A 20,282-nucleotide genomic window follows, 5' to 3' on the forward strand; every position below is an offset into this window, starting at 1 on the left:
ATCCTATTATGAAATAGGGGTGAAAATGTGAAAATCCTTTTAAATAAGCAATGCAAATCTACGACAACCTGCTAATGCACGCTAAAACGCAAAGACAATCAGCGTCTACCCACATACCAAAAATGATCGCCAACCATCCACCGGGTTCTGAGATCATTCAACGCAAACAATCTGACATTGAGATAGCAATTCCGGTTCAAAGCAAACAGCTAGGGGGCCCAAATTTACATCACTAAACCATTGTAACCACAACTACATGCTACCTTAGCATCGCACACACGGACCATAACGTGCCAACAATAGAATAAAAAAATTAAACTGCAGTACCAAGGTCAATCACCAGGTGCTCAAAGTCAACCTACACAATCTCCAAGGCCCCATCCATCAATCTGCCAAATATCATACAGTTCCTTCTCACCGATCTTCAGATATCAGACCAAACATGAAACGGAGTAAAAACAATACCCCCCATTTACATGGAGGGTAAAAATCATGTTGATCTAATCTACTCCTATATGAATAATGCCCTCACCTGGGTTAAACTCTATGCTGATGTTGTACTTGTGGGACCCAAGACCATGATGCCTCACCACATCCTCCTCATCTACATCACCATCACTCTCCTCATCACTGTCTCCCTCCTGTCCATCCCCAGGAGGGGTGTTTGAATCTCCCCCATTGTTGATACATTCCTTTTTCCCATCCCCTGACACTAGTGAACCTTCCCCCGCAGGCAGCTGTCGGGCCCTGGCTTGTTCCTTAGTCCTTACTATGTGACTTTTGCATGACACAGAATCACAACTGAGATCATCTCCATCCAGCTGTTTTCTGATTTGCCTTCCTCCATGCGAGGTAGTGGGTAGAGTATTGCTTGTATCTTGGTTCCCATTCCTGGGTGGAGTGATTTTTGAATCCATGGCGTCATTTCGAGGCACTAGGAGCTGGAAACAGGACTCTGCCTGAGTCAAACATTCATCTATCTCTGGCTTTGTTTCTGAAATGAACAAAAATATACATTGCTTCAGGGCATACATTCAATAGTGTACATTGAATATTTCATATGTACAAGCAAAGGATGCAAGACAGGCAATGAAAATAACCCTTCTTTTTACCTTCCATTTCCTTGAGTGCATTTTTGGCTCTCTGCAGTTTAATAGCCTGTATCCTGGCTGCCTCCTGCTCCTGTCTGGTCCTCTCAACATTACTGCTGGCTGCAATGTTGCTGAAATCAATCTGAAATGTGCAGAATGTAAAAAAATGTGTTATTCTCAATACACACAAGTCTAAAAATGCACTACTGCACCTGTAAAGAGGTAGACTCCCACTTAACTATGAGCCACGAAACTTTTCCAGGAAAAATGGGGTACAAGATGAGTAAATAGCTGTTCCTTTTTTTGCTATAACTAATATATCAGTGAACCATCAAAATGTACAGTAATAATAACAAAGGCAGGTTCAGACATATTGAATAGGAGCAGTTCTTACCTTTCTGTTGTACCTAAGGAAGTTATAGCCCAGAGTCAGTTTCTTGTAGGCCTGCCCAAACTGCTCGTGCCAGCGCTGGATAGCCTGAAGAGTCTGTTTTTTGAGCTTATCTGCTGCAGCCTTGGGAGGTGGCAGGGGGAAGTCATAGTTGCTTTCCACAGTCAGCTCTAGAAATTCCTGAAGGGTTTAAGGCCATACAGTCATTGGAATCAAATGAAGTTATCAAACATCTGCTAATGTTCTAGTGCTGACAAAGAGTACCCTTACTTGATACAAAATAAATCAAATGGAAATGAATGATCAATCAACTGGGTAAATTCCTGACAGAATGTTTCAAGAACAAGAATAATTCTCAGTCATAGATGAAAGATACTGTATAAAATCTGAAATATCCTAAAAGACTTCATAAGTTATATTATGCAATGTTCTACCTGAAATTCTGCTATGAGGAGTTCCCTGAAGGCATGGGACCTCTGGAAGAGTTCGTCCATTGTCTGGAAGGCTGAGAGTCTGATTTCAGCATGGTCCTTCTGCAGCTGCATGTTCAGCAGGTGATACGTGTGCTTCACATAGTCATCTGATGTCCTGTGGGTAGGGAGTATTTACAACGTTTTAGAAATGTCTAGATATCAAAATAAGGATACACAAAAGGGGGTGTTCTAGTTAGGGCTCTTTATTTTAATATCATAATCTGGGTCCCAAGAGGAACAAATATTGCACCCTGGCCTTGGGAAAGGCAATTTACACCTACTAGTAGTACTTTTGTATGTTTGGCAGCTAGTGTACCATAAAAAGTTATTACAACAGACACCGGAGTTTGTTAAATATTCTTGTCTATGTTGAAATAAAACATCAGTTATCACTTATCAGTCTAGGAAGTAACGTTAGAGCACTGGCTTACTTGCATATCTTTTTCAGTGTTTTGACAGTTGCCTTGTCCAGCTGATGCTGCCCGCTGGTAGTCAGTTCTTCTACTAACTTTTCCAACTGTTGGCAGACAGTCAGGTCCATACTGACGTTTTCTCAAAAGCTTTGGACGCCGTCGAGTCAACAATAACCGAAACGCATTACCAAAATTCCGGGGCAAAGCTTCCGGTAAATTATCGGTGTTCGTGAAAAGTATTTGCGGTGCTCTTCTTCGGGTTCGTGACGAGCAAGGCGAGTATAAATCACGTCGTCCTGATAGTATGTAACGAGACAGCATCCTGAATGACCAAAACACCAGATACTTGTCCTCTAAAGCCAGGAAAATCAAAAGAATGCAGGATTGCATCTGAACCTGCAATAAAAATCGGCTTCAGTCTTCCATTTTGTATCCCATGATGCTCTTGTGGACGTTTCCACTAAAACAGTGGGGGAGACCGAAGATTCCACTCGGAAGTGGGGTGGGACGTGAGGAGTCCCTTTATTTCTTGGGTACCGCCAATATAGAACAGCTAAAACCAGCCTACGATATAAAATAAATTTTAATAATCAGCCGTTTTCCATCAGTGACATCGCATTTTTACCTCACACATATCAGTATGCTATGGGATATGAATCATATGATTGATTAAACCATGTCATGGAGGTAAAAATCATGGAGGTGATTGATTTTTACCTCCATGATTCAATCTACTACAATGACCAGGAAATTGACTTTAAAAATCCAGTTTTACTGCCACGAAACTGGGATATATTGCATTGGATGTCGTTATTGCATTGGATGCGTTTATCAGAGGCATCGGATCCAATGCAGTTACCCCAATTATAAAAATCAGTCCAGCTCTTTTCTGAGTTACGCTATCCACCCACCCACTCATCCACCCACAAACCAACCTGACTGAATGCATAAGCTGTCTAGCAGTAATATAAGTGATAAAAGCAATGATTGAAAAAAAGATGAAGAGAAGTGAGAAATGCAATGTTCATCTGTTCAACTTCAAGACTTCTTGAAAGCACACATAACGTTATAACATAAACGTTAGTTCCTTATAAACATGTGTGGAACTGCTAATCTTCTCATCTATCTTATATACTCTGATTCAATCACAGTTCTTAGTTGTACAAAATGTGATCTGTTTTCACACCTGGTGTCAATTCATACTTGGAGGGCCAATCTTCCTTTTAAATAATGTCTTTGCATATCTAATACTCTATAGTACACTGCAGTGTCTATCCCATCCACACATTTTACGACTCGAGCGTGCAGAAGAGGTCCATGTGCTGTAAACTCCACCTCTCCAACCATCTGGAAGATGGAACCAAGTCTTGCTTGAAACGGTTCAATAAGTCTTGTGTTGACGGCTAGCTCCTGGTGTGGACTGCTCTTCTGGGCCCGCTCAACATTGGACAACTCTGCAGTGCAGTCAACAATGTCGTGGGTCTCCAGTCTGGCAACAGGAAATGAGACGAATCATAAAAATTCATGGCCTCCTTAGATACTTCGAGTACTTCAGCCCTGACTATCGTGGAAAAATAAACTGCTTTCCAACATATTAAGAAAAGGGCTTCACCAAATCTTTTAATTAGAGAGATTTAGAGCATTGGATTTGAACCCCATTATGAAATATTTTGTTAATTGTTTTTCATATCTTTTTAAGATACAACCTATAAAACTATAAATTTACTTAAGCCTAAGGCGATCATGTTGTCAATATTGAGAAAATTTTTAACAGGATAGGATCATCCTGTCAATAGTGAAACTTTTCTGTTAGTGTTATTGACAGGATGATCCTGCCAATAATGCAGGAAATTTAACGGCAAGTTGCCTTTGCTATTTCTCAGATTTATTGCAGTTGAAAGCTGGGCTTACTTCCCCATCACCCGCACGGCTCGACCGTCAAACTCCTCGGCACCCCTTTGAAAAATCTCGCAGATCCGAACGATCTCACCGCTGCCAGGCAAATTTCGCGCCATCTTCCATGCTGCTTTCGGGCTGTACAGTTTGCATTCAAGCAGTTCCTATCGTTACTGGCACTTGAATGAATATGCTACAAAATTATGACAAAATCAATATTTCCTGTTGACAACATGGAGGACCTTGCTGTAAATTTTGACAAAATAGATTAAATCATGTTTACTAACGGATGATAACGCTACCGGTTAGACGGGATATTCAATAATGGTTGGTCCCTAATATGCCGCAAACCGGTCATCCGTCTTGCTTGGCTGAATGCTGCCTACTTTTTATTCGCTTGTGGTACATAATTCTGTTAACGTCACTGTTATTAATAAAATTGCACACAGGGTGGACTCTAACGTTAGTGTTAACTGGTATCCTTGCGTTATCTTATCAAACTCAAATAGCAACGTAGTTTACGACAGCAGTGGGCCGAATTGCGGCTGACATTGTTGTGGACAAGATGACTTCCAGTCCAAAGTTGGACCCGAAAACAAAAATATCGGACAAAATTATAGGAAACATAAATGATACAGGGTCATTGTGTCGGCAGCTTCTAAGGGGTTCAAGGTCATCTGAGGTGAGAGAAATATGTGCTGTTTGCTCAGAGAGGGGTGATTTTTAGTGGCGGAACATCCTATCGAAAAGCCTGTGGCTATATAACACTTAAACACTGTCAAATTATACCATAACAGAAAGTATTGTACTGCTGAAAGGACTGTCCTGCCATTTTTGGTACTATTCAAAGGACCGTCCTGTCAATAGCCACAGGCTATCAAAAATGTATTTAACATTTATTTCTCAGCATGATTTTACTTCCTGGTACGGAAGTATTGTTTTGGGTTGCAGAGCTGTAGGTTTGTATGATAAATGTTAACTAGTAGTCCGGAGAGACTTGGTTGACAGCAAGTGAATGGGGAAGATTGACAGGGGAAGATTGATAGAAGGTCAACTACAGAGAAGGCGGATAACATGTTATATCCAGATATCATCTCTCCTGTTCGGCGTATCAAGGTATTACTAAACTTGAAAGGCCCAGTATATGTCCAGGAGGTCGAGATGGGCATTGATCCTTTTCAAACCTTGATATGGGGGAATTCAGGAAGCCAAAGATTGCATGAGCGACCCCCCAGCCCTGCAGTTTTTGTCCTAGTATGTCATACAAGCTCCTTGGTTGTGATAAATTCACGAAAACCCAAGACTGTACTTAACGGAATCCTGAATTCTCTGATTTCTTGTTTCTGAAAATATAATGGCCTTGAAACCAAGACTGTCTCTCGTAAGGGAGAGGATTTTTAAGATACAGAGAGACAATAGATACAAATGTAGCATAAAAGAAATGCTGAAGGATTGAAACTAGATATTCATGTTGTTCCAATCTGTTATGGTGACAAGCCTAACTCTCAGTATCTACATTGTGTATTTCTTTTTCATAGGTCTTGACCCAAGCTGCTACAAACTTTGCCAGTCAGGAAAAAGCACTTGAGAACTCAGACCAGGTAATTATTAGATCATTTAAGTAATATGTATGTGGTAACCCCAACAGAAATACAAGTAAGAGGTATGTCACAGAAAATTGATGGAAATATCATTTAAAGTTAGACTATGCATTTAATACATGTTGTTCTTTCTTTCAGAATTTAAAGAAAATGAGCATTATAGCAGCCCATCTACAATTTCAGTAAGTAAAATCAGTCTGACTCTGAATATTTTTTTGCTGAATTTTTTTATTTTAGGCATAACATCTTTTCTGCTTGATGAAAGATAGCAGATGCTATCTGAAACATCTAACACTTCAGAGAATTTGTCCAGTTGATTGATTTATTTTGTTGTATTATGTAATGTTATACATGGATGTCGAACCTTCACCAATGTATCTTAAATGTTTCTTTCTGTACAGGGCAGATGCCATAGAAAGAAGGTATGAAGTCTTGTATTTTTGTGTGATTAACAATGTCCCACTTTTCTTGTGGCGGCCATTGTGGTTTAGGGTTAGTGACATGTAATCTAAAGGTTCACCATTAAAGTATCTTGCAGGCCCCAGTTTTGTGTTCTTGTGAAGGAACTTAACACCAATTTTCTCACTCAAGTCAAGTGAAAATGAGTACCTAGCTTTGGTTTGGGCAGTTTTTGATGGCTCGTAAAGCCAGAGGTCTCATATTGAAAAAATCCATTAACTGCTGTAAACCCTTCAGTTCTGCCTGCTGAATTGATTTGTGCCTGATTCGTGCCTGGACTGAGTCACTGCTTCAAATTAAGTTTAAAAACAAGTTCTTCTGTAGTCACAATTTCCTTGGTTTGAGGAAGCACTTTTTCCACTGATCATATAGAATGACAGTTTATACAGTGAATTGATATTAGTAATCCAGCTCAAAATTGGCCCAAATAACATAATATCCCCCTGTTACATGGAGTCTATTTAGGTCACCAGATGTTCTGTTACATGTACATGGTTGCGAGTAGGTAATTATAAATTCTATCTTTGACACAGCCAGCCAGGCCCTCTGATGGTGACTAGGTTATCATGTGGTAATTTCCTACATAATAACTGTGGAGGAGTCAAAGGAATTGTATGCCTTTGATGAGGCCTCTGTAGTCCAGCGCATAGGTCAGGTAACATGGGCCTCAGGGCCAGCTGTTTTCTGGGAGGATCTTTCCTCTGTATCTCCCAAATTAAGACATGTAAATAATTTACTGTATACGAGGTTTGTCTCCTAGGATCTCTCCCAATGGATTCAAATAGCAAATTTAAGTGCATATTGACATATGACATACATTGATATCCATTGTGCCAAAGAGATTACAAAAATCCTCCTTGATTGTACTTATAGGACAATATTTTTAAGAAATGTGCAAATGTTAGAAACTCCATCAAAACCACACTCTTATCCCATATGACATAGTCTTGTAAAGGTAGATCAGTGCCAAGGTAGTAAGGGTAGTAAGTTTGTTGTCATATAACAATAGATGCCATATACTGTGCCTTATACAATTGTTGTGCAATGTTTCTATGAGTTCATATTGTTTGTGTTGATAGCACTTTGTTATCCTTCCAACAGTAAAACATGTTATTTGGTCTTGTGTTTTCCCCAGTGTGGAGGTCACAGACACGCTACAAGACCAACTCAAGACCATCCAAAGATGAGAGCAGACTGAAATCAACAAGAAGACCTTCCTTTTTGCTTCTTGATCTATATCATTTTCATATCAACCAGTGTAGAACAGGTTGCCTGCAGTGAACGCTGGGAAGATAATGCCTCCATATCAATCCTGACTAGATAGCTTTAGACATCTGTTTGTTACATGTATGATTCATGAATGTCAGGTGTGACAGGCCATTCAGCGTAATATAACCAGCTACATGCCTGCAAAGCTAGTGCGTTATGCTGAAGGGTGGTTATAGCAGCTATACAGATACAAACAAATGTTGACTTGTGACACAAGTTGTTTTCGTTCCTGCCTTTTGTTACTTTATTATTTATGAAAAATGGCAAATACTGGTACATTTATCTATGTTTAAGAATACCTTATAGAATCATAAGAATGGACATCATTTAGTGAAGGTACGAGATTGTGGAACTCTAGTATGACTTTTTTTGAAAGACATGTTTTGAACTATATTGCCTACATATTTCATCTGATTCAATGTATAGATAAATGGTACATTTTGGGGTGGGGTGGGGATTACATACCCTGTCGGTCTTTATTTATACAACTATCCCTGAGCCGTACCAAATGCAGTTGATTTGTTTATTACATACAAAAATGATACAATTTAGGGGGTAAATTACACATCGTGTCAGTTCCTTATTTTTTATTCTCACAGAACCTTGCCAAACACGTTTGACACCTGTGCCACTCTCTGTACAGACTTCCTGCCTGCCATGTGGGTTAAGTGTCATCAACTGGTGGTGAGAGTCACCACTAATGGGCTGCACCCAGACACATCATTAGCCCTACTGTAACAACAAGGTCCCGCAAATGTGCCCGAAATAATTATTCCAACATCGCCGAGTGTTGAACTCTCCTGCATAGCTGGTGTGACAGGTGGTGGTGTAATATGCATTTTACTCTGAGTGACCAGAAAATTGAGAGATCGTTCAACTAATTTTTTAAACGTTTGCATGTTTCGTTATCTTTTGATTCATACTCTTGCATCCTGCATCACATTCCAATTATGGCTCACGCGAATCCAATTTACGCTGTATTGTCGCTTGGCATATATGCTGATTGGTCACGACGTGACGACCTGGCACAATCCTAGATACTAGTACATGCAAGAGTTAACATTGCATCCTTGCATCAATACATAGCAAATGTCGGTCCCAAATTATCCCAAACCCTCTTTGTACTCCATTTACAGTAGGGAAAGTAGCGACAGATTTAGTGTAACTTAAGGCCAATATAACGTCCTTGTCAATGTTCAGATCGTTGTATTGTAACAAGATTCCGGAAAGCTGTTCTCCCTGAATCCAAAATCTCCGGTTTCACCCTCCTGTACAGCCCGTCAGATGTGGCAGAACGGAAACGTGCTGCAGGCGAAACAACCGATGGCGAGAGCTAAGAATAGGTCTACAGGCAAATGAGGTATTTAACATGCGACTAGGATGAGATGAAGCTGAGAAGCTCCGTGAATTGTTCAAAACATGTCGTGAATTTCTTGTTTTATTATGTTAACCATCGCAGAAGAAATTCCGCGATTAGGACGGTTGCCCGTGCCTCGCCGTGAGAATGTTTACGTCCAGCAAATTTTAAGTAACTCTTAACATTTATAACAGGTGATTTCGCTTCGATTGAAACTGCTTGTGGAAATGCTGTCTAAATGGCATGGCCCTCACGTCGCATTGAAACGCTCAAAAGTGGTACGAACAGAATTCTGTGCTCTCAACACGTTTTGTGACAAAACGTGTCCGGAAATAGTGGGCGGTGGTGGGTGGGAAAAAAGACGTACTAGTCCATGGAGCGCATCATTATACATTCAAAGGTAGGACGGTAAGTGTCTTCCACCCACATCCCAAAACGCGCATAATTTTGACGAAACAGTCCTTTAGAAAGAGTCAGTTGCAGAGCGACATTCACTCTCACTCTAAATTAGGTCATCCCATGATCCTAAATAGAATACGTCGGCCGTTCTATGTTTGTAAATGGCCCGTCTTACCATAAGCTCTACTTACCTGTTTAAAAAAATTCACTCACTCATTCATACACCTGTTCTTCCAGAGCTGTTGAAAAAAATAGTATGTCCGTCAAGCCGGTGCGTTATACCGGCTGTACAGATAGATAGAGATATTATCCATTGTAGGTTTAGTAAGATACCGCACTCTTTATACATATACATATAGAACCGCTTTATCACGATGACCTGTACTTAGATTGTAAGAGCATAAACATGCAATAAATGTCTTTCATTCTTCCATGATTTATCATGCGTAATGTACTGTTCCACGTTTCCCACATCAGTACCAAGGACAGGGCACATCTACAAATCAACAGGCTCTGATGACGACATATTCGTTGGAGTTCAATGACTTCTGCATTCGTGAGTCGTGACAGTGGGAATGATAGAATTAGAAACCAATTGACACGCGCGCTGCAGGTACAGGATGCTGCATGACAGCACGAAAATCACCAATCAAAATTTAAATGTATGTGGCCACCATTTTTAATCGGGTCCATGATGAAAACGGATAAACAAAATCTGTGACACTTACGTCGTGCGATCATCGCATGATCACAAACTGATCACATTCTTTAGATACTGGTGTGAAAAATTCAGTTGTTACGGAAGAGGCTGCCTTAGATCCTTGTCGGCGGCTGGTTGTCACAGTCTGCTTGAAAATACTACATCAAAATCGTACGGCGCACTACGATGAATCTGACCGCTCCATAAGTTGGCTATGAAATTTGTCTCGAGGATCTACATTGAACCTTAACTCTTTCAGCTGCCCTCTTACCAAATTTTAGGTCATTTGGTTCAATAATTATCTTCATACCAAGTGTCAAATCATTTGGGCCAAAAATGAAGAAATTTAATCCATTCAACGAAATGTCGGGAGAAGGAGGAGGAAGAAGAAACATGACATAAAAATTCATCCAGGCATGGCATGGACTGAAATACAATCAAACTGCCAGCATAGCAAATACCCCGTATGTGGCTGGACAATATGGACCTCTAAGCAGATTGTCCGTTTCCGCTATCCGTCTATTGGAGCTCGATGGGCCGGGCCGTTTGAAAGACGTGCACATGAAAACAACTGCTCTCCAAGTGGAGGTTAGGTAGGTTTCGGGCATTTTCTTAGCAGAGGGTAGGATTCCTAAAGAAAAGCCGATAAAAAAGAAAGCCCGGCAAGACGACTAAGATGGATTTAAAGACGTCCAAAGCAGGCCTAACCTTCTGTGGGGGCAAGGGGGCTCTTTTTTCACCACGACAACCTGTGGAAACAGGCGGCCAATATTGGAGATTACGAAACAAGCCGGATAGGAAACTGTCCATCTGCCGCAGCTAGGGTTGTGCCTTGTTATGTGCCACTGGACTTTGAAGTGGTCACGACCGGGCAGGGGAGCGTGCTACTGAAGTGTCGGGAAAGTGTGGTAGATATTTGAAAACATGGACATCTGAACATTTGTCAAATGATAACCTGGAGCCATTAGTCGAAATGGAACTAAGTGTACTTGTGCTGTAAGCACAGGAAGAACGCCCAGCACACAACGTTCGGTACTCTTTCCAGACGTTTCCCGAAACCTGGTAGAGGCTAAGCCATAACATATCCGGAGGAAACTTACGGTGCAATTTATGAATGAATGAATGAATGAATGGATGGATGGATGGATGGATGGATGGATGGATGGATGAACGAATTTGATGTTTACTGTACAAACAAAGGCATTTCGATCACAGCCTCACTCCATCATTCCAATTAATGTAAAACGTATTGATTTTACATTTAAAACTTATTGATATTCATCAAGTTTATAAAACTACTAAGTATGAATGAATTACTATAACCGTAGTTCACAGCCATGGAATATAGACGAAAGCCTGCTTATCAAATTAAACACAATAATTACTCGTGCACTGAACACTAAAACGAAGGTACATAAAATAAAGTGTTGAAATTCTCAACATATAAAAATTGATTTAATCGCACAATGTCACCACCTGATATTATGGTTCAAAGCTTTGTTAACTAGCTTTGCAAGCTTTCCTCTTTAACGTTATATCGGCAGTGTATTCTTGAGGAAAGATTTCATTATAACTTGATATTGTGTTTAACTATATCCACTACTCTGGAAGATTTGACCAATCTCAATAATGTTATGCTAGGTATTGGTGCGCCAGCCACTTTCATTTTATGTTAATGCTATACTTTATGTCATCTTTATGTTTACATTTGTATTATGTTTTATGAGCAGCGGATTTACATAAGCACAACAAGTGCTTCCTATCCAATGCTCAAAAATCCATGTGAATAAAATAAAAATAAACTTATAAGGAAAGGTACGGCTGGTTTTTGACGTTTTGACGTTCATGTATAAACTCCATGCATATTTCAAAGAATGTTCCATCTTGACATTTAGCACATACATACTGTACCCAAACGGAATAACGCGTCTTTGATGTCGTGTAAGGGTCTGGTACCGCTCTTACTCCATGACAATTGAATCAATGAAGCAATTGAGGGTCACATGTTGAAACACGGGCTGTCCAAACCTTCACCGAAGGTGGCTGAAGTAGGATTTCTAAAGCACTGCCAGAGGCACGAGTGTGCAACCAGCTGCTTCCTGGACTCTATAGGTTGTTTTCGTGTAGCAACATGATTGTGTTAGAGGGCACGATTCAATTGCGCGCTCTCTATGTAAATGAAGTTCTGATGTCTAGAATATAATGAGTGCTTCCAGCTGTGCTGTTGTGGTCTGCGTTTCCTAGAGGACGAGATAGGAGTGTTTGCGTCAGCCTCAGCATTGATTTTATCTTCTTTTAATAGGATCGGATATTCCTTCAACCACAGTGCCCAGTCACAAACGTCGTGCGATCGTCGTACGAAAGCATTCTTGTGATAGTCGTACACGTGTCTTGCAAAATTCAGCTGTTTGTTTAATGACGGGCTGTCTTAAGTCCTTGTCAGCGGCCTGTTATATATGTCACATCCTGCTACAACATGTATGATGACTGCGCCGTATAAAGCATTGGAAGGTGTTGCCGGATTCTGTTCTTCCTGGTTATTTAAGGCATTGTGGCATCATGTAAGTACCAAGATTTGGAGCCAATCCCTTTAACAAACTTCCAGAGCTCCTGTGTAGCCTGGAGGTCAGTCTTGTTAGCTTTGGTGCGCTCCCAAGACCCGGTCCCGCCAACAAGTACGGCGCATGTTTGATACCCAGCTGTGAGGTACAGGAACAGCCCCGCAGGATACAGCCCCGCAGGGTAAGTCTCTTCCTATTAGAATCCTGTGTTGTCGTGAAATGGATGGACTTTAAAGTTCTGATTGAAGCATTTGAAGATTGAAGATTTTTACCTTTTAACACATGACTTTCAGTACGCCGCAACTTGTACAGAGTGTAGAAGCGGATTTCCCTCAGAACAATATTTGTTTCAGCACCATGGACAGGAAGGCTGGACACGGGCCGGGGATGTTAAAAAAGCCAAGGACGAAGCCCGTTTGAAACTGATTATGCGTTACCAGGGATACCGCATACGCCTGCTTCAATTCATTCAAACTATCATGATCTCAGTCATCACCAGTAATGAATGAGTGAGTGAGTGCGCCAGCAATCAATTTGCATTTGGTGCAGTCGTTTGCAAATCAACGTACGGCAACGATTTCTCTCCACATGTATGAAAATGAAGAAAACATTACAATCTGATCTGCTCCAACCATTCACCTTTTTGTGTGTTCTATTCAAATGTAAGCCTCTACATTGGTTCAGACCTTCCGAGTGCACGGCAAACACTTTACCTCCTCTACCACATACAGAAATAGTCGATTCAGACAGGTAAGGTTCAAAGACATCAAATGGGTCAAAAGCTGTTTATTCAAGCTTGTATGTTACAAAATATAAAATGAATCAAGCTCCTAGGAATCAGCAGAGTCAGGCGTTTGAGATAGCATCCGCTACCTTCATCAATGAGTGGGAATGAGTCAAGTGAATCCTGCGTATGAATGAGCATTTGAATTGTAAAATGAGGAAAAACAAGGATCTCCTGTTAGACCTGTCGGACCATAAGTGTTACTATTCGAGCTTGTTACTTGCGTGGTAGGAAGCTGCGTCCTTCACCTTTTATGACATGTTTTGTCTTCAACAGCCTTTGACTTGAGTTTTAAATGGTGTTGACGTCCGCTATAACTCAGTAAGTGGCTCACCTAAGTATTCATCTGACAGTTTTGGCTTCACCACGAGTAGCTACTGTTCCGTGTTTGGGGAGAGCCATACCTAGAGTACGTTAAAGCACCCACCATAATTATGGAGTTTGGAATTTCCCCAATCTGACCCTCCGTTCAAGAATGGACTCTTCCAAACGCACCCCTGGAAAAAATGGACCATTCGTACCAGAATTATCTCTGCCTGACAAAATGGACCCTAGGATTTATCTTAACATGTTTTGAACATGTACATCGTATTCTAAAAGACACTACATCTATTTGGCGGCATAGAGTATTGCTCGTGTATGAAATGCATTATCTTTTCATTTTCAGTTAAGTTGTTCAGAAGTTCCATATGACCCAATACGTCCTGTAAAAAAAATAATATTCTTTGCAAACATTTCATCACTTCTGCCACATTTAACATTGATACAACAGAGAATGTTGGCTAGAAATGTAACACTTTTGACTTTTGAGACTAACCCAGTAAGAGGCGACATCCTGTAGTTTTTTATCATTAACATGTCCGGAGACACTCCGGGGGTTGTGCGTCATTATATATATAATCAAAAGTATCTCTCCTTTTGTGTTTGCCGACAGCCATTGATATTACAATGTATTTCCTAGGAAGTAATGACATTTTCTATGCCCGGTGGTTAAATACAGATGCGGCGTTTCTTCCCTTCAGATGAAAGTGCTATTAAAGCCGTCTCCCTTTCTTTCTCTTCACATTTCCAAGCTTGTTACCGGGAGGTTAGAAGCGCACCGGCGGCTCCGGCTGACAGTACGACATGGCGAACGCGACAGTCGTGGTGAACACGACCGTATGGACTACTCGGCAGGCGTCCGTGTTCTCTGCGCTACCCAAGCCTTACCCTGAAGCGGTGTCTGTCACCGTGGCGGGTATTATCGCCATGGTTGGCATCATCGCCGGGAACTGCCTGGTCTGCGCCGCGGTGGCGAAGGACCGCTCGCTAAAGGTGGGTACACAGGCAAAAATACACCGACACAGCGCATCTTAGCTTCAGTTTGTACAGTCAAAAATTCGGGTAACTGCAACATGTTGTGTTGGAAATTACCGTTTAAACTTTGCGTTGGTATTACCGGGGTAGTATAAGAGAGGACTCGTGGGATATTAGTAAACATGTGCTTGATTTTTTTTACTAATGGAGGTCGATAATAAACAAACAAACCGGCAGTTCGCTTAAGGTGGGTACAAGAAGTCTTCTTCTCGAGTCACATAAAGTGATATAGGTGTAGTCTCTGCCCACAATGGAATACTGCAAAACAGTAGAAATTGGCCCAATAGACTTAATGATACATAGCTGAGGAGTTGTTACCCCGACCATAGAAGAACGCTTTGCCCACGGAGTACCCATGGAGTGTACTCTTATGGCTGGCTAACTCCTGGTTTATCATGCATAATTTTACCCGATTTCTACCATTTTCCAGCAACTCATTGGAGCTTGGCAGAGACTAGTACAGGTGCAGGCACAGGGCGGGTGACAGACACCCGGGTTACAATCATGCAAACCGCAAAAGCTTAGCAGGGGGCAATGTAATGCTAACTACATATACAATAGAGGGCTTATTGTAGGGCGTCTTTATTTCAGCCCCATGCTTAGAGAGCAATCTTCTACGCTACGCACAACTAGTATCTCTCCCAATCATTGGGAATTTATTGAATACACGTATTTAACAATTCAACGTTCACATTTTTATGTATTTCAAACTAATGTCAGCTATGTATTTTGATAATCTTTAGTTGTTCGAGTATCTAAACCTTTGTGGAAAATAATATATCAGTGCGTTCAACATGTGTTTGTGCCACATGGTAATGCTGTGCGTACTTTTGACACGAGCTTCGTGAGTCTATTTATATTTCAACAACACCGGGTCCACAGGTTCCAGATTGAGTCGAAATGTTTATTCACTTCCATCGTTGAAAAAAATCATAACTCTAGTTTCCAGTAAAACATCCACTCGAAAACCCGACGAGACACGTCTTTGGATTTGATCAATGCCAATGTTAGACCACACCGATCTGATTTGTTGCTCTGATTAGGGGCGGTTAAAAAAACTGTACAGTAAGTTATAAGCTACATAATACCAACAGGCTGTAAGGTTTTATCGATTTACACGGGGATGGATTCCTACTCTTTTATGTTCTGGGATTTTGTAACGTTCTGGAGGCATGGCTCTCCCCTAAAACATGACCTCTTTTACGTCCCATCCGAGAGGCAAGAAACTCATTTTCACTAGAGTTGAGTGAGAAAATAGGTGTAAAGTGTCTTCCCCAAAGGCACGACAGGTGGGCCTACTAGAGATTCGAGCCCAGAATCTTACGGTTCTAGGTTACCGTAACTATACAAGGCTGCCTTCCCACCTCTGTGTCTCCCCCAGGCTGTCCAGAACTGGTACCTGGTGTCGCTGGCGGTGTGCGATCTGATGGTGGGCGCGCTCATCATGCCCTTTTCACTGGCCAATGAGATCATGGGATACTGGTTAGTCCATTTTTTCCAGAACTAATAGAAGACAAATATCACTTATTGTATGTCCCAAACATTTTGATATGCGTAATTCACTATATACAATTCTATCGCCTTCTAAGGCAGGATTTCTGTCTCAATGGATTCAATTACAAATTGTATTAACATAAGGCAGCCTATGCATTGTACGTATAAGACAATATTTTCAAAATACCTCAATGCCAGAAATAACATATCATTATGTGCTATACTACACAGTATTTCTGTAGTAGTCACATAGTATGCTTGATAATAAAACGTATCTGTTCTTTCCGTGATTTCCAACATAAGAAACAAGCGATGTGAAGCCAAAATCTCTTACTAGACCAGTAGTACGTGTACTTGTACTGTACGTGACAATGTATGACGTTAAATGTATCTGTAAACTATTCTTTTGTTGTGACCTGTACTTAATCCAAGTCCAGAGGGTATATATGTATGTATAGTCTCCAGGCTGAGGCAGAATACTTTTCTAGGGTAATTTGTCCACCATAGAGTTCATTTTCCCTCACAGTTAGCGGAATTTCACTCTTACCGTGACTCATTCTCCTGGTCAAATACATCTGTACTGACCCTGGTTTTGCCGAATTCTATCCATGACTGCCTGGTAGAGGCTAATAAATGTGTTGTTTGGTTCTGACCAGGTACTTTGGGCGAGTGTGGTGCGAGGTTTACCTGATGATGGACGTGTTGGCCTGCACGGCGTCCATCTGGAACCTGTGCCTCATCAGCCTGGACCGGCTCTGGTCCGTCACCAACCCCATCAAACACGCCAACAAGAGGAAACCCAAGTGGGTGTGCGGCATGATCACCGTGGCCTGGGTCAGTATGTCTGCTTGCTTTCTGTTCGTTCGTTTGTTTGTGTGTTTCTCATAATCGGTAAATCACCTTTAGCTGTAGCACACAGTTTTACAGTACGCGCTGTGTAAAACTGGACTGTAACGTTTGAACCACCCACACCGGGATGGACCCCCGCTCTTTTCCTAAGTGTCACACGGCGAAGGTTCTTTCATGTGCTCCTCAAATATGGGCCCTCTGGCTTTACGTCCCGTCAGAGAGGACTCCCGTACCGAAGCTCGCACTTATTTTCAGCTGAGTCGAGTGAGGAAATACTGTAAGTATATGTATAGGGATTCAAACCCACAAACGGTGTCAGACGTTCAAGTTGGGTACAACGGAGGCACTCTTTAGGTTTCAACATGACAAAAACGATTCTCCGAAATGTGTATCGCAATTTTTCAACCTTTGGTATAAAAACCAAACCTTTTGATCAAATTTGGTATAAAGTAAAGGGACCGAAATTCTCATATAGGCGAAGACATCGACAAACCCTGACGCTGGATTCTAGACACCCCGTGCGGCTTCCTGCACACTGTGTTCAGGGGTTTAATTTGTTGAAGTCGAAATCTACACGATTTACACAAGATCGTCAAACAGAGGATGGCCATGGGTGTGCACGTACAGCATCATGCAAGTGTGGGTGTGGTAACTGCAAGACATGATCACAACAGGAAGAATTCAGCCCCTTGAAAACACATGGTGACTGGAAGGATCGACTCCAATTTTCAGGCTTATGTAACGGAAGGCTTTGACAATTCTAAACAACCTGCGGGAAAATCAAGTATCGTGTGTCAGCTGGGAATTTGGTTCACTCCTTACGTAAGAAAATTTCAGGGTGTGCTCAGAGCGTGACTGCAGCTACACAATGGGAACCAGGCTGGCAATTAAAATGGTAATTGCCATGGCGATGGTTTTGTATTGTTTATCATATTGTATATGTAAAGAGTGTGTAAATTTTCATATTGCGATCGTTACTTGGAAGTGTGTGTGGTTTTGTGCGCTTATTCTATAGGTAGGTGAAATCGTCAGTGAAATAGTTAATTTAACGTCGTCGCAATCATGCCTATTAAGCTTAGTATCCCTCTTGCAAATGTGTTTGTTGCAAACATGTTCTCTCATCCCAGTAGGTGTTTTCATTTAGAAACGAAATAGTCGTCAATACATATAATGCCTATTCACAACTGTTCCATGCCGCAGACTCTAACCGAACAAAACACCAGTTACAGCTTTGGGCTAGAAAAGCGCTTGTCATTTCCCTAGGTTGATAGGAATGGTGATTTCCTTTTAAATCTGTGGCCTGACATTTGAAGAAATAATTGGTCTATTACAGGTTGTTGAAAGGCAGGCTGCAGGTAGATGTAGGAAATAATGATGTCTGACATAAAGGAAGGTTTACCGACAGCTGGACCAGGCCAGAAAACCACACGGTCTTAATTATCCTGACCAAACAATATAACTGAAACTGGGAACTATGATGGCATCTAACCTGTTGTGTCCTAGATTCTCATTTTCTCAGTATTTAGAAGTATATGTTAAAATGTATGTTGCAACGCCGTCTGTTTAAAACGTATGGTGTGATAAACTGACGGATCGATCGATCGGTTGATCGGTTGATTGATTGATTGATGGATGGATGGATGGATGGATGGGTGGATACAACATATGCACGACCATATATATCCCAAGACTATCCTCAGTTTGCGATCGTACAACGTTCGTAAGACAAATGTGCCTGGTCCCTTGCATGACTGCCGTCCTGTAGCTGCTGTCCTTGGCGGTGTGCGTGCCTCCACTGTTCGGCTGGAAGGACGACCAACATCTGGACGGGATCTGCGACATCAACGCCTCCTTCGAGTACTCCATCTACTCATCCGTGGGATCGTTCTTCATCCCCCTGGTCCTGATGACAGCCATGTACACTAAGATCTTCATGACCGTACGGAAGCGGGGCCGCGGCACGGTCCGGCTGCACTACAAGCGCGGGTGAGTCTGTGGAAGACACCGCGTGAGCTATGCCTGTACATATGATGTCTGTCGTAGAGAAAAACACTTTTGTCAACTTTATATCTATCAACATTGGTAAACTTCTGAATTGCGTTGATTTTATAGATATTCAAATAAGACAGCAGTGATTACACAATGACAACACAATTAGATACTAGTACTAATAGATGGAAGGTGGATTTTGCTGTGGCGGGGTGTTATGGACGAAAAATTATTTTAGTTCTTTGGTTTTTTTTTACCTTCGCCAAGGTGCTTACGCTTTCGGTGCCGTTTGTTTATGTGTTTGTGGACTGTGGACAGTGTAGAGGATGTCACTCTGTCCATCCTATGTTACTAGTACTGAAAGTCTATGCTATATTGATGCGCCACATTATGATGAACACTGAGAAGTGCCGTTCTTTCCCCACGTGAAGAATGCGTCCCACGACCTCTGGGAACGAGAGGTCGTCCGGCATCTCTTCCCAGAAGGACCACGTCCGGCTGACAGTGGACGGAGAGTTGGGACAGATGATACAGGTGACTCATAGTCTCTACCACACTCAAATGGGCTGCTGGAAAATAGCAGAGGTTGGCCAAACACACTGCGTAATATGCCGGATGGATTAGCGGTTACTTTATGAATTTCTTAAATTGTCTTCAACGCTGAACTGGTTGCTTTGATCGAATAAAGGGTGGATTACTTTTATATAGTTTATATAGAAAATGGTGACTACCCAATGACTCCGTGGGTTACAAAGTGTACTCCCATGGTCGTCTAACTCCGCTGGTACATCGTTTCACCAATATACCTTCCAGCGCTAGCTAGCAACATAGGAGTCTTGTGGAGACTCACCCAGGGGGCACCCTCCCATGTAGCATGTAACTAGCCTGTGTTACACAAGCTCTCGGCCGGAGGTTAATGACCTCCACCCCAAGATGGGGGGGCGGCAACTTCGGGGCGGCCGGCCGCCAGGAGCGCGATTAGTCAGACTAGTATTTAACGTGATATAACTAGACTTCTCCATGGTACATATGTGTTGTGATTTGTTTTATGTAGCAACATTAACTCTTTATTTTCCGAGTGTCATGTTTTCGATAAGGAACATGCCTCGACTACCACATAACTGTTCTTCACAATATGCAAACCTGTTTACAGAAGTACTCGGTGTCTTTCTTTTGATGACTATCCTTTGTCGACGTTTG

The 20,282-nt window shown here is 41.7% G+C and overlaps 4 protein-coding genes across 4 annotated transcripts in view; 2 read left to right on the forward strand and 2 right to left on the reverse strand.

Moving 5' to 3' along the window:
* Window positions 1-2,823, reverse strand: part of LOC109478042 (UV-stimulated scaffold protein A-like) — an 8,054-nt gene extending 5,231 nt beyond the window's left edge. The window contains exons 1-5 of the mRNA XM_019779502.1: window positions 2,387-2,823; window positions 1,917-2,070; window positions 1,486-1,662; window positions 1,113-1,233; window positions 533-994 (exon numbers count right to left, since the gene is read on the reverse strand). Of these exons, the coding sequence (XP_019635061.1) occupies window positions 533-994; window positions 1,113-1,233; window positions 1,486-1,662; window positions 1,917-2,070; window positions 2,387-2,496 (1,024 nt within the window). The 5' untranslated portion in view covers window positions 2,497-2,823. The remainder of the gene's footprint in view (window positions 1-532; window positions 995-1,112; window positions 1,234-1,485; window positions 1,663-1,916; window positions 2,071-2,386) is intronic.
* Window positions 2,824-2,916: 93 nt separating this feature from the next.
* Window positions 2,917-4,556, reverse strand: LOC109478053. Its single transcript, XM_019779513.1, has 2 exons — window positions 4,280-4,556; window positions 2,917-3,857 (listed from the first exon to the last, which is right to left on the reverse strand). Exons 1-2 carry the CDS (start codon window positions 4,381-4,383, stop codon window positions 3,566-3,568), a joined length of 396 nt encoding a protein of 131 aa, XP_019635072.1. The 5' UTR covers window positions 4,384-4,556; the 3' UTR covers window positions 2,917-3,565.
* A 187-nt stretch (window positions 4,557-4,743) lies between these two features.
* LOC109478797 (BLOC-1-related complex subunit 7-like) lies at window positions 4,744-7,968 on the forward strand. Its single transcript, XM_019780600.1, has 5 exons — window positions 4,744-4,946; window positions 5,803-5,865; window positions 6,004-6,047; window positions 6,267-6,287; window positions 7,460-7,968. The coding sequence occupies exons 1-5, from the start codon at window positions 4,830-4,832 to the stop codon at window positions 7,509-7,511; spliced, it is 297 nt and encodes a 98-aa protein (XP_019636159.1). The 5' UTR covers window positions 4,744-4,829; the 3' UTR covers window positions 7,512-7,968.
* Window positions 7,969-14,519: 6,551 nt separating this feature from the next.
* Window positions 14,520-20,145, forward strand: LOC109478063 (alpha-2A adrenergic receptor-like). Its single transcript, XM_019779525.1, has 6 exons — window positions 14,520-14,708; window positions 16,132-16,232; window positions 16,901-17,078; window positions 18,859-19,079; window positions 19,514-19,616; window positions 20,137-20,145. Exons 1-6 carry the CDS (start codon window positions 14,520-14,522, stop codon window positions 20,143-20,145), a joined length of 801 nt encoding a protein of 266 aa, XP_019635084.1.
* Window positions 20,146-20,282: the final 137 nt, after the last annotated feature.

Source organism: Branchiostoma belcheri, unplaced genomic scaffold, assembly GCF_001625305.1.
Source record: "Branchiostoma belcheri isolate BF01 breed outbred unplaced genomic scaffold, Haploidv18h27 scaffold106, whole genome shotgun sequence".
In the NCBI taxonomy this organism is placed as follows: domain Eukaryota; kingdom Metazoa; phylum Chordata; class Leptocardii; order Amphioxiformes; family Branchiostomatidae; genus Branchiostoma; species Branchiostoma belcheri.

Excerpts from the sequence above, each read along its gene's own strand:
- LOC109478063 (XM_019779525.1), top strand. The coding sequence starts at position 14,520 with ATGGCGAACGCGACAGTCGTGGTGAACACGACCGTATGGACTACTCGG. Across the intron at positions 14,709-16,131 it reads CGAAGGACCGCTCGCTAAAG|GCTGTCCAGAACTGGTACCT; the intron begins GTGGGTACACAG and ends TGTCTCCCCCAG. Across the intron at positions 16,233-16,900 it reads AATGAGATCATGGGATACTG|GTACTTTGGGCGAGTGTGGT; the intron begins GTTAGTCCATTT and ends GGTTCTGACCAG.
- LOC109478797 (XM_019780600.1), top strand. The coding sequence starts at position 4,830 with ATGACTTCCAGTCCAAAGTTGGACCCGAAAACAAAAATATCGGACAAA. Across the intron at positions 5,866-6,003 it reads CACTTGAGAACTCAGACCAG|AATTTAAAGAAAATGAGCAT; the intron begins GTAATTATTAGA and ends TCTTTCTTTCAG. Across the intron at positions 6,048-6,266 it reads GCAGCCCATCTACAATTTCA|GGCAGATGCCATAGAAAGAA; the intron begins GTAAGTAAAATC and ends CTTTCTGTACAG.
- LOC109478053 (XM_019779513.1), bottom strand. The coding sequence starts at position 4,383 with ATGGCGCGAAATTTGCCTGGCAGCGGTGAGATCGTTCGGATCTGCGAG. Across the intron at positions 3,858-4,279 it reads GCCGTGCGGGTGATGGGGAA|ACTGGAGACCCACGACATTG; the intron begins GTAAGCCCAGCT and ends TCCTGTTGCCAG.